The sequence below is a fragment of the Dendrobium catenatum genome, unplaced genomic scaffold (assembly GCF_001605985.2).
Source record: "Dendrobium catenatum unplaced genomic scaffold, ASM160598v2 fragScaff_scaffold_231, whole genome shotgun sequence".
NCBI lineage: Eukaryota > Viridiplantae > Streptophyta > Magnoliopsida > Asparagales > Orchidaceae > Dendrobium > Dendrobium catenatum.
In genome coordinates, this window is record NW_021318693.1 from 12,152,974 (window position 1) to 12,168,018 (window position 15,045).

Genomic DNA, 15,045 nt, shown 5'->3' on the forward strand with positions numbered 1-15,045 from the left:
CGTTTGGGAGGCCTGAAATTCATTGGGACATCACTCATTTGGAGCTTCTAGCTATAACTTCTGGTAAAGATATACTCAAAGGTTGGATGCATGGTTATAAAGGTATCATAATTGAAAGTGATAATATCAATATTATCAATCTCATTCATAAAAAGAAAGAAGCCAAAGGTATGAATAAATTATCTATAATTGATAGTTTTAATTTTGTTATTTTCAATTATGTGAAAAGGGATTGTAATAAGTTAGCTGATATTTGTGCTAACTATGGTACCTTTTCTAGTTTTTTAAAAAAAAAAAAAAAAAAAAAAAAAAAAAGTTCAAAATAAAAAAAATAAAAAAAGAGACGTGCAAATTTTGTAAAAAGCTAAAAATTGGGTGTCATGCATGTGATTCTCCCTTGTTTTATTATAAAACAGCAAATTTTACCTTTGAAGCTGCGTCCAGCATGAAGTTCCGAGCAAGCCCTCGGCCCTGAAATTTGATTACGGAAGTTGAGTTTATTTCAAATTTTGTGCTCTGGATTTCAAGGTTAGCAAATTAAAGAAATATAGATTAACATGTCTAATGTCACCTTGTGAATCTACGTATATTAAAGAAAGCGTTGTTAAGGCATGGCAAGGATTAACAGGAAAAAAAAAAGGTTTCTGAATGATGATCTAGTTCTTAACCATGTGAAAGAACTTTTCTTTCATCAAATGAGATGCATGCGTATACTCAGAATATTCATTCACATATATTTAGCAGATAGTTGGAGAGGTCATAATAGAGGAGTTTGCCCTCAAAAAGGGCCCACAGTGGAGCTCGCCAAATGACCTGAGAGACAATACTCACTTGGAACTCTTAGAACTCACCCACCGTGATTAACAAGCGCTACTCGCTCGAGCTTACCAAGGAGCTCACCCTTTTATGAGGTGAATTAGAGATTCCTCATCTACTAGCAACTCAACACTTGTTACATACCTAAACCACCATTCTAGTCACTCGTTCTCTCCCAAAACAATCATCCTCATAAAAGTTTGCCATGTTCATTATAATATATTAGTAATTAATTAATTAAGCATTTCCTTCATTCCTCCCACCTGGCTCCTCTCTGGAATTGGGAGCAGGTCGTGAGCTCAGAAAGCCATGAGAGCTGCTAGGGCTGCTGCGGCTGTTGGGAGTGAAATTTAGAAAACGGTAATGAAAAATAAGGAAAGCAAGGAAAGCATAGGAAGGGAAGAGAGGAAGGAGGTTAGGGAGAGGGAAGGAAATTGAGTTGAATGTGGAGTGCAATTGAGGTAAATTTTTTAGATTTTAATATAGCCTATTTTATTTTCTTAGGATCTATGTACGAAAGACAAATATTTGTTTTAGATTGTTTATAAGCGGAAAAGAGGTCGAAGCATTTTAGGAGAACGAATTCTTCCAGTGATCCTAGAGAACAAGGTGAGATACCCAATCTATGGTATAGGAAATAATAATATTTTTATATAATTGAGACAACATTTTTATATAACTGGGATAACATTATTTCCAGTTTCATCATGTTTTTATTAACTGGTTTATCAGCTGAGTTGCTGCATATTCATGTGTATGTTATGAAAATGTAAAGTTTATTGAAAAAGTAAATGAGATAAGTTATACATAAAAGATAGACCTGACAAGATAAGCCTTAGAGATCATACAGAAGGTACCTGACTCTCATTTCTAAAAGTTGAAAATTAGAATCCAACTTTAAATGAGAGAGCTGCAAGTGTGCAAAAGCCTATTATCATCATATGACTTGCCTAAAGTTGAAAATTAGAATCCAACTTTGAATGAGAGAGCTGCAAGTGAGCAAAAGCCTATTATCATTATATGACTTGCCTAAAGTATTGGAAAATTAATCGAACAAGAAATATGTGAATACAGAATATATATATATATATATTGATGAGGTCATCGACAGACATTTTAGGCAGGTTTATCGGCGAAGGAATCGTAAATAGAAGGGTGACTGCATTTTTGTGTACATACATTTTGGATGTATATAGAAGCAAGAGAAGGAAGCTGTACAGGGTATGTGAACTTTATTTGAAAGCATGACAAGCTCTGTATTTTATTTGATGTGTTTTGAATATGCTTCCAATTATAAAATATTGAGATAAAATCATAAGACTTGAAAAAAACATGAGGTGTTCTAGATAGACTCTTTCCTATTCACTTGATCCTGATAGAACTAGGTAAGACTGGATATTAGTAAAAGATATGTCTATTCGGATTCACCCTATTTGTTACACTCCAGCTTGCGGAAGGGCGTCAAAATGCGGTGTGATATCTCAGTTACAGAAAAACACCTATTCACGGGACTCCCAACTCATCTCATCCTAACCATAACCTCTCCCTTCCTGAGACAACTTACACTTTGAAATTTGGGTATTATAGAGAGGAAGGTGGGCTAGAGAGGGATAATGGGCTATCTCTTTTTAGAAAGAGAAATAATTTTCTCTATAAGTCTTTTTTTATTTTTTATTTTATTGAAAATGAAGGGAAGGTTAGGGTTTTGGTAGAGGTGGTGTATGAGGTGTGTGAAGGGATTTTGAGAGGGGAGGGTAATTAGGGCTTCAGGTGGAAGTAGAAAGTTGAGAAAGAGGGGGGAGGGTAATTAGGGCTTCAGGTGGAAGAAGAAAATTGAGAAAGAGGAAGTGTTGATGAAGAAGAAGAAGAAGAAGAAAAACAAATGGAAGACAGAGATGAGGTGGTATGCCAAGTTGGAGGTGGATGATGACTGGAGCTGCGGCGGCAGGGAAGTTATAGAGGCGGCGAGGTCGGAGATGAGGCTAGATGTAGGGTTGTTGGGCAGCATGACTTGTGGCTTAGAGGGGTCACATAAGAGAACGAGAAAGAAAGGAGGGGCTTGTGTGTATGATAGGGATCAAGAGAGGAACTTTTATTACGTCCTCTGACCGAACGTAACCGGACATAGCTCTACGTTCGGTTAGAGGATTGTTACTCCGTTTTTGCTCGGTATTTGGTCGGTATTGCTAGGTATTATTTGGTAATAACGAGAAATACCGCTCTGTGAAGATCAATACCGAGCAATCCCAAAAAATATCGAGTTTTTTCTAATGGTATTTCTCGTTATTGTTGGTATTGCTCGATATATGTTCGATATTTCTTGTTTTGTGCCTGTGATCTTAGTGCCGGCCGAACGTAGCTCTACGTACGTTCACCGGACCAAATAAAAGTTCTCAAGAGAGAGAGGGTTGTTGGATTGGTTGGGAATGAGTAAGGGAATGTGAGGGTTAGTTTAGGCATTTATGTCAGAGATTTTAGGTTTTAGGTTTAATTATATTTAGAATTTTTTTTATTTAATTGATTTTAAACATAAAATTAATTTTAATAGTTTTTTTCTTTAAATTTTTTTTTTTTATATTAGTCGTATTTCGACTTGGTCGCCAAATCACCATTGATCGCGCATGTCATATTTGTCTCGATATGCAAGCGTGAAATTTTAATTTCTCAAATTGACAACCCAACCAATATGGCTGTCGATTTTAGTTATTTTAGTTGCCCCAAATTCCCTGGTGTTATCCTTTTTGTGAATAGAGGATATTTCAGCAATCTGGATTTTTGGGCGACGTGCGTCAGAGAAATTTTATGCGATGTCGCACTCTTTGCTTTGAAATTTGTCGTATGCGATCAACTCGACCCCGACACTAGCATTGAGTTCAACAAATTAGAAAAAAAAATACACTACACACTTTACTCGGTTTCTTAAAATGCTTGCATTTTGAATTCTTCTGAGCAAACAACCTATAAAGATTTGAATGCTATAGTACCGTCTAGTATTAAAGATAGTACAGGAGCGATAAAAGTGTCACAAAGGATCACATCAAAAATAATATTAAGTTAGTATCTTTTTGTATTGGTTATTGTTAAATACTATATCTGAAATGACACGTTAATCGACATTTGCTAGAATAATTGGAATGTTAGAACAACGAAGAAAAAAATTGAAGATTGAAAGCTTATAATTCCTATAAAAAAGACTTAGTAAATTATATACACTTTCATAGGTGTGATATTAATAATTATCAATTAATATTATTAGAAGATAATATGATACTTAAGTGCGATATGTTTAAGCATCTTAAATCAATTATAAAAAAAAAATGAGAATATAGATAAGTTAGCTTAGAGTTTAAATTGAATTAGTTTAAATGGATTAGTAGATTAAAAGTATTATGCGATAAGAAGATATCATGAAGACTAAAAAATTAACTTCATTAAATTGATTGGTTATATTATATGGATCTAAGTGTTAAGCAATACAAAAATCATATTGAATGTGATGAAAATAATAATATTAGAATAAATGTGAGGAAAATTATGATGGATGAATTGAGATATTAGATGGGCGCGGTTAGAGTAACATCTATTATACGACAGTTGAAAAATAAATTAGGTGGTTCAGCTAAATACTACGAAGAATAGAAAACATACTCATTAGATGAGTAAATAATATTAGTGTCTAAGAGTTAGAAAGCAAAATTGATAAACCTAATGAAAAATGGATAAAGATAACAAAAAATGCATACAAATTGTTCAAAAAGATTTGTTCATAATTGATTTAACATCTTGATGAGCACTAAATAAAAAAAAGAAGGAAAAATGAGTATCCACAAAGCCATACTCGAATAGCTAGGATAAGGCTGATAATGATAATGATGATTAAAAAGACACTTGTTTGCAATGAGACCTTGACCATGACCATACATAGGAAATGTAATCACAATTACTCAGAAGGTCCAAAGACTTCATCAAATTTAACAAGATACAACAGAAAGTTACTGCCTACAAGGCTGGGCCTAATGCAATACAATAAACAATATCAGTTTAAACTGATATTATAGCATTCTATAAATCATTTTGGAGCCGTCCCTTCTAATGCTTGTGAAGATGTAGGTATTTATAAAATGAAAGCGTGAACTATTAACGCAGAGATCATTACCATACATAATCCACATTTATGTGAAGAAAAATGAGAAGTTGACCTACATTGTGTCGTAGCTTGAGTTCTTCTATTGCTTTGCAGTTATAAAGAAATGTAACCCCTTGAGAAGTTATCCTTCCACATTCCTGACAAATAAAAAGAACTTAATTATGTCATTTAAACAAAAGAATACAAAAAAAACAAATTGATCACAATGCCAAAGAGCACATAAGAAATGGAAGCCCGTCCAAATACTAAAACATAAAACCATATGGGCGGCGTGCTATAAATTTTCTGATCATCCTCACAAAAACATTTAACAATATACCAGTTAGATTGGCAAAAGGTGGGTGTTTGCATTTTTTTTTTTCATGCTCGCTAGACTTTGGTGATTCATCTCTACTTCCTGCTGTTTGGCTGAAATTGGATGAATCAATTAACTTTTATAAGCTTCTTACAATTTATAAGCTTTAGCATAAACTTCAGACCCAGTCTTATTCTCTGGACCCAATTTCTTTCAAAAATTTCAATACATTCAAGTAATATTGATGTAGGCAAAGGGGGGGTCAACTCATGTCCAAAATAAATCAATTTTGGCCTCCATCAAGTCTACAAGCTCAATCAAAATTGAGCTGAAATTTTAGCTCATTTATGAGCTGGTCTTTAGTTCACTTATTGAACTAAGGGTTAGCTCATTATTAGTTAACATTTTAGTTCATAGTTATCTTTTTATTAATGTAATTTTTAATGTTTTAATTATGTTTGTCTCTTGGAATTTCAAACCGGCTTTTAGAATTCCAAGATATGTTATTTCCCATGTGTGGATCCTTGGCTTCCACCATGAGCTTTAGTTTTTTGTGCCTTTGCCCCTTGGAATTCCGGCCGGCAGCTGGTTTTCCGAGCCTGGGATATTTCTCGTGGCTGTGGCGCCTTGGTTCTGTGCGGCCTCCTTGTCTCTCGCGATTGCTCCTTCGGTTCCTGGGCTTGGGCGGTTTTCCGTGATTAACATGGGGGGATTTCCATGCTTGTGATGTTTAGGTTTTTGTGAAAATTAATGTTGGTGTCCTTTTGTATTCCCCTTTCATACCTATAAATATGAGGGGATTGTAATGTTTGAAATAGTGAATGTTATGTGATTTTTGGAATCTAACCTGCGGGTTATTGGAAAAGCTTGCGAGCTTTGTCCGTCTTCTTTCTCATCCCCTCCAGAAATCTTGTGACTTATTTCCAACCTTTCGTCTCGGCTTCTAATCTCTTTCGTCTCTCCGCAAGTGCCACTCCATTTGTATCTTTCGTCTCTAAGTAAAGCAACTTTAGGGCGTCTTTGATTTCGAGTCAAAAGTTGTAATCCGTCGTCGTTTGTAATGTTTTTAAAAATTTATTCTTTTTAGTTTAATTTGAAATGTAAGAGTTTGTTCTTCCTCATCTTAGTCGCATCATTCGTGATTTAGTGGGTCGTCCGTTTGTAAGGATAAATCTCTCATGTGCCCCCACCAAATATACAAAAACAATGACACGAAATATTTTATTTATTATACTATTTGTCTTTTAATACTATTAACCATAATAAAGTTTGATATATAGGCAACATTGGACAATCTCCTTTACAATCAAACAACTGATAAGATCCCCCTTGATATGCCTTCTCTATCACGAACGAACCTTTCCAAGTTGGTTTGAATTTACCGCATATCCTTCAATGAGACAAAATGAGTCTTCGCAGGACCAAAAAACCAAGTCTTCTACTTGGAAAGTTCTCGGGCTAGCTAGTTTATCATGTGCTTGAATCATTTTAGCTTTATATATCTTGAGTTTCGGTTGAGCCATCAAACGCTTTTCTTCAAAACCTACGAGTTCTTCTAATATGAGTTTTGCATTTGTTCTTCTGTGATCTTATAACTAACAACTATACGCAATGAAGGTAGTTGTACCTCTAGAGGGAGAACAACCTCTGCTCTGAATGCCAAAGCAAATGGCATAGGTTGAGTAGGAGTTCTATATGTGATTCTATATAACCATAAAGCTTCTCCTAACTATTCATGTCATTGGCATTTGTTATCATCCAGCATTTTCTTTAGAATTTGAAGCAACATTTTATTGAAGGCCTCAACTAATCCATTTGTTTGGGGATAATAGATTATTAAGTATCTCTAATAAATGTTGTGACATTTAGAAAAGTTATTTATCTTAGTGCTTTTGAATAACAGATCATTATTGAATATGATTCAACGAGGAATACAAAATTGATATATGATATGTTCTTTAAAGAAATTTAGAATATGATGAACTTTGACTTCTCTCAAAGGAACTGCTTAAGCCCATTTTGAGAAGTAATCTGTAGCTGCTAAGATGAACCTATGACCTCTGGAGGATGGCAGATCAATTAAACTGACAATATCCATATACCAACTTTTAAAAGGTCATGAAGCAACTATTGGTGTAACACATTTGGTGGTTGATGTAAAACCACGCCGTGCACTTGACATTGGTGACAACAACATGCAATTTTCATATAGCCGTCAATTATGTATGACCAATAATATTGAAGGTCAGCTATCTGATTAATCACTAGCTGTGAATTTGCAAAGAATTTAATATCTTTAATTTCATTCAAGATCATCAATTCTAACCTAGTTATTAGTGCATCATGCTAAGTTTCATTGTTCATATGCGGTTCTGACAAATGATAAGAGTAATATATTCCACCATTTTCTAGGATAACGAATACTATATTGATTCCAACTTTTCTTGGAAAAATATGATCAAATGTTTCTTGTTGACCAGAAGTAGCGCAATCAAAATAGAATTCTCATATGGACTTTTGATTTGATTCTAGATTCATGATTTATTCATCTGGTGACTCATCATTGACTGAGCAAACATCTTGTACTGGATGAGCTACTAGAAAGTCTGCCACAACTTGACCTTTTACTGTTCGTAAAGAAATGAATGTGATTTCAAATTTTGTGGGTCTAGGTGCGGATTGTGGAGTCCTTACGTTAGGTGAGGACAGGATCGTGCTGTGTAATGCAGGTGAGGTTTCCTGGTCAACCCGGGTTGATTTTTGGTTTCCGGGTTAACCCGAACATGACCCAATTTTATAAACGGGGCGAAAAACGAAACCTGAACCCGACTAGTCTGGTAAACGAGGTTACCCGAACCCAGAATTTTTCGAGTCAGGTTTTGGGTCGGGTCAAATATTGACACCCTTACAATTTTATATTTTATAAAGATTTTTCTCTTTTCAATATTTGATTGAATGCAATTTATTTTATTCTAGTAAATGGATGCCTCATAGGGGCATGCTCTTATGATTAATTGCATCTCAAATATTTATTACTTGAGAATACTTTTGATTAAACAAGTGGTTTCTTTATAGTCATTAAATATTGACTTATATTTTCATTTTTGAGTTTGAGAAATCTTGTTTTAAAAAATTTAGTCTTTGGGAATTTCAAAGATGTGATCAACTTGAAATCAAAATTTTAAGAATGTAAACTAAAGGAAGGAAAATATAAGAATACTTGATTCTGAAAAACTCAAAAGTGCTCAAACTAACATATATTGGGCTTTATATTTTAAAATTAAATTTTTGTTCGAGTTGACTTATTTGATTTAGAAAGTTGGGGTTTATATTCCAAAATCATAGATTGAAGAAAATGTTTGGAATGTGAGGTTTTATGAGGTGATTGGAGTTAACCTCAGTTTTAGATCCTAGATCTAAGGTGAGGGCTACTGATGATTAATTCGTATAAACTGTCTAATAGAATACAAAGGACTTACAAACCTACACCTCACTTGAGGCTCATTCAACCCGAGCTCTAGACTTATAGCCCTTTTGGAAAGGACCGTCAGCTAACCCAACAAAACACTTTTAAAATCATATAGTTCGCTCAATGCATATGTAAGATAGATAAAGCTACTTTGATTTAAGAGATAGGGGATACAACTTAGCTTTTGGTCAAGATGTCTAACTTTGTGGGTATGCAAATGATAACTCACTGAATGTAGATTTATTTGTTATCTTACCATTAATATGAGGGCTTTCTAAAAAAGACACACTGGGCTATATATGATCATTTTTTTTTTAATGAAAATGTGACTTATTTGAGTAAGCCATATAATTTTTGATAAAAAAGTACATGTTATCTTATGGTTGATTTTTTTTATTGGAATCCTTTAATTGGTAGAAATCCTAATTTTATCTTAAGAGCATACCGTACAACGCATGTCTAAGCCACCGCCAAGTAAAAATAAATGAACAAACTTAGATAGAAACATGCATTTTAAATGTGCACTCAGTAAACAAACACACACACACATATATATATATATAATCAACCAACATAAAAGTAAAATAATATCTAAATTATTACAATTATGAGTGGCAGCTGAGTTGCTTGCTATGATGCACCGACACTCCGCTTAAAGAGGGTATGCAGTGTCGGACACAGACACGCGTCCGACACTGCATGGACACGTGTAAATGAACATTTGTTTTGCTCATTCATTAAATCCAAGGTACATTTGTATTCATCTTTTAAATTTATTTAAATTTCTTGGTAAATGAACAAAAAATTTTATATGCTTTTTATTATTTGAAGGTATTCAAATAAAGAATGGCTTCAAGAAGACCCTCAACGTGTCTCACCAACAAAAAGATTTAGAAGTTTCAAATATGAGAAAAATATGCCTGAAAAGATATTTCCTAAATGAGGAGAGAAGAAAATTAATATAGAAATTGCAAAGTTTTTTGGATATTTAGAGGATTTTGGTGATCAAGAATCTTTGGTTCATAGATGGAGGATGAATCCAAAAATGTGGTGGTTGATTCGTGGAGCTTCAATACCGCTTCTTCAAACAATAGCAATAAAACTTTTTTGTCAAGAATCATCCTCTTCCTGTTGTGAGAGAAATTGAAGCATATACTTATTTATTCAATCAATGAAGATGAATAAAATAACTTCATAATGTGCTGAAGATTTAGTTTATGTGCATACAAATATTCGTCTTCTATCAAGGAAAATCCCACTTTATATGACAGGTGATAACAAGACGTGGGATGTTGCTAGAGATGAGTTCGAGTGCCTTGATGATATGGGATTATTGGAGGTTGCAAATCTTTTTCTAGATGAACCAGAGTTGGAAGCAATGATGATGATATTGAAGGCCAAAGACCAACCTCTGAATCTAATTCTATCATTCTCTCTATTGAGTAATAATTGGACATTCATATTGTACTAAATGATTTTTTGCTTATATTTTTGTGGTTGTACTAGACATTTTGTACTAATCATCTTTATGTTATAAGATAAACAAGTTATAATGAAATTGATTTATTAATGCTTGTCATTTTTAATATAATGTCCCCTTAATTTTTATATATTATATTAAAAAATTATTATGTCGTGTCCACGCCGCACCCGTGTCATAGGCCTACAAGATATCATAAGTTTATTAATTACATTTGAAAAGTAAAAAAAACTCAAACTTATAGAACAAGGGGATTAGGACGCATATAATATATGAGCAATAGAAAGTAAAAAGACTCAAACCTATAGAACAAGAGGATTAGGCCTACAATACATCTCAGAGTTGCTTGACACTTAAAGTGTCAAACCCTATTTCTATTATATTCATCATGCCTCTTTGGACGCTTTAAGCATCACTTGTAAGTATTTTTTATAATTAGAATTTATTTATTCTCTTTTAGACATGGCCACCTAAAGAAAAAATATATATCTTTACTTTAATCACTTAAGAGAAATTTCCACAACACAGACAATATAGAAATTATCACACCAAATATATCAACTACATATGTAGAAAAAAAATTTAATTCGAGTATGCCTAGGAGCCGTGCATATAAGTGTGTGCTGGCTGTGTATTATACCACGCTATAAGTGGTGTTTTTTGTTATGGGATGGAGGATATTTAATTTTAATCCATAAGTGATTTCACTTTAAGTTGTTTGTGACTTAAAGCTTTTATTTAATATTTAATATTTCATATTTATGAGTATTAGAAAGAACTCATAGAGCAATCACAGCTTGATTTAACTTATTGCTCATTATATTCTAAGATCCAATGATATAGGAATTCCACCTTTTGAGGTGAAATAATTTATCATTGTATCAAAAGAAAAATTAAATGATTTTTAGATGTTTCTTAGAGTTTTCTTAATATTTGGATAAGAGAAATGTTTACCTGAGAGAGTAAGGTAACATGTCTAAAGATTTGACTTATGCTTTGTGAAATTCACCTAATTGAAATAAATAGATTTTAATTTGTTTTTTAGTTGTCATGAAAGAATGATCACTTATTTTTTGGTAAGTTAAAGGATACTTAGAATTTGGTTCTAAGTAGAGGAGTTAACCACTTGATTAGGGATCAAATGGATGAAGATGATGAAATACCTAAAGCTTTGGAGCTGAAGGTAGAAGGGATTCCATAGCTTTTAAGCTAAGTGAAGAGAGAAATTCCTTTTAGCTTTGAGACCAAATAGAAAGAACCAAACATATAGCTTTGAGACTAAAGGTTGAATGAGAATTCATATAACTTTGAGGTTGAGGGGAATATGATAGAACCTGTAGCTTTTGCGCTAAGGATTGAGGAGTTCCCTTCAGATTTCGGGCCAAATGAGAATTAAGCAACACTTAGTCTTTGGACTAAGGTTAGGACTCCTATGGCTTTTGAAACTAAATAAGAGAAAGAAGATGTTTAATCCATAGCTCTCGTATTAAATTTTAGAAAGTTCTCTTTAGTTTTTGAGCTGAAGTGAAACAAGTAAAACTCATAGCTTTCAGGCTAATGAGTTGGAGGATTCCTATAGCTTGTGAGCTAAAAGGAGGAATGAGAAATCTTTATAACATCTAGATGCATAAAGATTTGAGGATTTGCGATATTTGGAATTACAAATCACAAAAGGATCATTGCAATTTTGTGTTCAATGAGAGATGTTTGATTTGCATAATGCAAATAATGCAAACACATTTGGCCAATAGAATAATGATGTATCGTTTTGGACTAAAAATCATAAGTTCTTTGTGTGGGTTCCAAAAATTTGTGTCCCGACCTCTCCGCAGCTTTTTTTTTATGTGAACGATGAGAGTTTTAACGAGTTTAGGTTTCGATGTAAATTTTCAAAAGTTAAATTGAATTTTTAGATAAAACACTACCCAGAGATTTTACCCACATTTTATGAGGACTTTATGATCTAAGTTCTGGCTTTCTATAGGAGCAAACCCCTATAGTTAATTACCCCTCCTGATAATGAGAGAGAATTTTCGATTAAAACTAGTTGTTAGAATAGATACATAGTATCTAGCAAATAGTAACAGCAGATTTAGATATTGAAAATTGAAATTTATCACCACACACTTAAAAAATGGATGGTGGGAAGAATGATGATGAACCCGATCAAAATTTTATGGTTCCGTCATCCGGGGCCATCACTATCCTTAGTCTATTTAATAAGAGAGGAGGTAGTTGACCCAGCCTAACCGAAGGATGCTTGTTAGTAGTCACGAGTTGCGTCGTCCAAGGGTACCTCATAAACTTGAGATGAATGTTTGTCTAAGGTGACAGACCAGGGTCCACCTTAGTTAACAAAGGGATTTGTGCCCTATCAATTATATCTTATTGATTCATTACTAAAAAATTTAAAGCAATTGGGGGACATGCAGACTATGTCAATGACCATAATTTAATTGTACCATTTGGTGATAAAATCACCCGATTGGAGGGCCCCGATAATAACCATTCATGTGTCATGCCATCTAGTAGCGCAACCATCTGTTAGAGGATATGTGTTATGTCATTACTGGCAAGAGATGGTTTGAGAAAGAATTTTAATGATATTTTTGATTGAACAATCGCTCTTTGTGAGACGAAGTGATTTTCAAATTTATCCACCTCAACAAACTATTGCAAAGTTATGGATGCTTTCATTAAACATTTGCAAAAGGTTGTACCCTGGTGTATACTTTTTGTTGATGATATTTTTCTTGTTGATAAGACTAGAGAGGGAGTTGAAGGTAAATTTAATCATGGAGGTCAACTTTAGAGTCTAAGGGATTTTATTTGAGTAGGTATAAAACTGAATATATGGAGTGTAATTTTAATAATAATTAATCAAATGGAGGATTTGTGACTTTGGGCGATCAAGTCATTATTAAGAGTACATGTTTTAGATATCTTGGATCTATTGTTCAGAGTGATGGTGAACTATATGGGGATATTATTAGTAGAATTTAAGTTGGATGGTTGAAGTGGAGGAATGCATCAAGCTTGTTGTGTGATAGAGAAGTCCCCCTCAAACTTAAGGGAAAATTCTATAAGATGGTAGTTAGAACTGCAGTGCTTTATGGTGTCGAATGCTGGACATTAAAAGAGAAATATAACATTAAGTTTAGTGTTGCAGAGATGAGGATGCTCAGGTGGACGAGTGACTTTACTTTTAGAGACAAGATAAAAAATGAGCATATACGTGAAAAGGTTGGAGTAGCTCTAGTGGAATATAAGATTAGAGAGAGTTGCCTTAGATGGTTTGGTCACATAAAACAGCAACCTTCCGATGACGGTTAGGAAAGTAGATGAATTAGATTTGACTTATGTTAAGAAAGGTAGAGGTAGACCTAAAGAGACTTGGTTAGAAAACATTAAAAACGACCCTTCTTTTTTAGATTTAAAAGAGCATTTAACTCATAATTGAGAAAAAGAATTTAAGTAGCTGACCCCACGTAGTCGGATAAAGGTTTGATGTTATTGTTATTGTTGTGACAAACTGTTGGGGAGGATAGATAGATTTTTGCTTTAAGAGTTTAGGTAATTTATTTCAATTGGATATTTTGAATTTTGAATTTTTGAATTTTATTTAAACTTGAGCTGCTGATAATAAACTTTGAGATTTGAGGGCATTTCTTATAAATTTGTGTGGACCCCTCCAATTGAGATTTGCATCCAACACGGTCATCATCGGGGTGATTTTGAAATCATTTTAAATGTTGTATTTTTATGAGTTTAGGAGGCATTTAAGAAGCATGATCCCCTCCGGTTGAGATAAGCTTTCAACACAATCATCATCAGGGATTTGTGAGTATTTTCATTTCATTAATTGAACATTGTTAACTCTGTTTAACTATAAATAGAGAATCAAATTCAAGTCCTAATTTTTTGAGTTATCGTAGAGGTATCGAAACTGATAGTATGTATTTCAATATATGAATTTTCTTCGTAAAATATCTTGAAGGTCTAATATGAACGTATAAAATTAAATATGTTGGTTAATTCAACAAGTGTTAGTTCCAAGAGTTTATGCTTTTAGCAGTGAACCTTTCTTGTAATAGGCCTTGAAGGCCTAATATGAATGTATAAAATCAAATACTCCGATCAGCACTATGATCGTATATTTGTTTGGTGGTTCAAGTTATGTCAACTCCGGTTCATTCAAAGAGGAGGATCAAAGTTGAACCTAAGTTCACTTTTGACCCATGTAGCATCCTCTGAGATCACGTTTGTACATATATTACGCTCGTCAGGGCCTATGCGGGTCATTTAAATTTTATTTTAAATAATGTGCCATTTTATATACTAATACAATGTATTTCGCACGTTTGAAAAAACTCATAATTTCTTTAGACATCACGTATATATGTTATGCTCGTTGGAGCACATGCAGGGTTTTGTTTTTTAGTGCACTTTGCACAATTACACATTTGTTTGTGTATTTGTATTGTTATTTGGTGCATGTTTACATATTTTAAAACTTATTATTTTTTAGTATGCACAGCCTCCTTAGACATGCATGTTACACGCTCGTTGGGGACCATTCGGGAATGTGCTTTTCAAATGCATTTTTTGTAATATATTCCTATATGAGATAGTGTATATGTATGTCGCATTGTTGGAGAATAATATGTATGGTGGATTTACATGGTGACTTAAATGCTTTTACACAACATATAATACTTTTGCATATTAATGTAATGCACTACTACGATGTACAATGTATTTGTATATTGAATGATGTGCCTTGCATAATACATTTTGCATATTGCATGGTGAGTATGCATGAGATGCAATGGGTGTGT

At 33.6% G+C, this 15,045-nt stretch overlaps 1 protein-coding gene across 12 annotated transcripts in view; it reads right to left on the reverse strand.

The window, feature by feature from the left end:
* LOC110097826 (BTB/POZ domain-containing protein FBL11) overlaps nucleotides 1-15,045 on the reverse strand; it is a 93,288-nt gene that overhangs the window by 6,557 nt on the left and 71,686 nt on the right. For 8 of the 12 annotated variants that reach the window (XR_003700127.1, XM_020824421.2, XM_020824425.2 and 5 more), the window contains 2 exons: nucleotides 5,020-5,100; nucleotides 427-471 (listed from right to left, as the gene is read on the reverse strand). Coding sequence is in view for 8 of the 12 variants with exons in the window: in XM_020824421.2 (XP_020680080.1) it covers nucleotides 427-471; nucleotides 5,020-5,100 (126 nt within the window). In the remaining 4 variants the exon portion in view is untranslated. Of the gene's footprint in view, nucleotides 1-426; nucleotides 472-1,673; nucleotides 1,806-5,015; nucleotides 5,101-15,045 lie in introns of all 12 variants that reach the window. The other 4 variants (XR_003700126.1, XR_003700128.1, XR_003700129.1 and 1 more) reach the window with 2 other exon arrangements.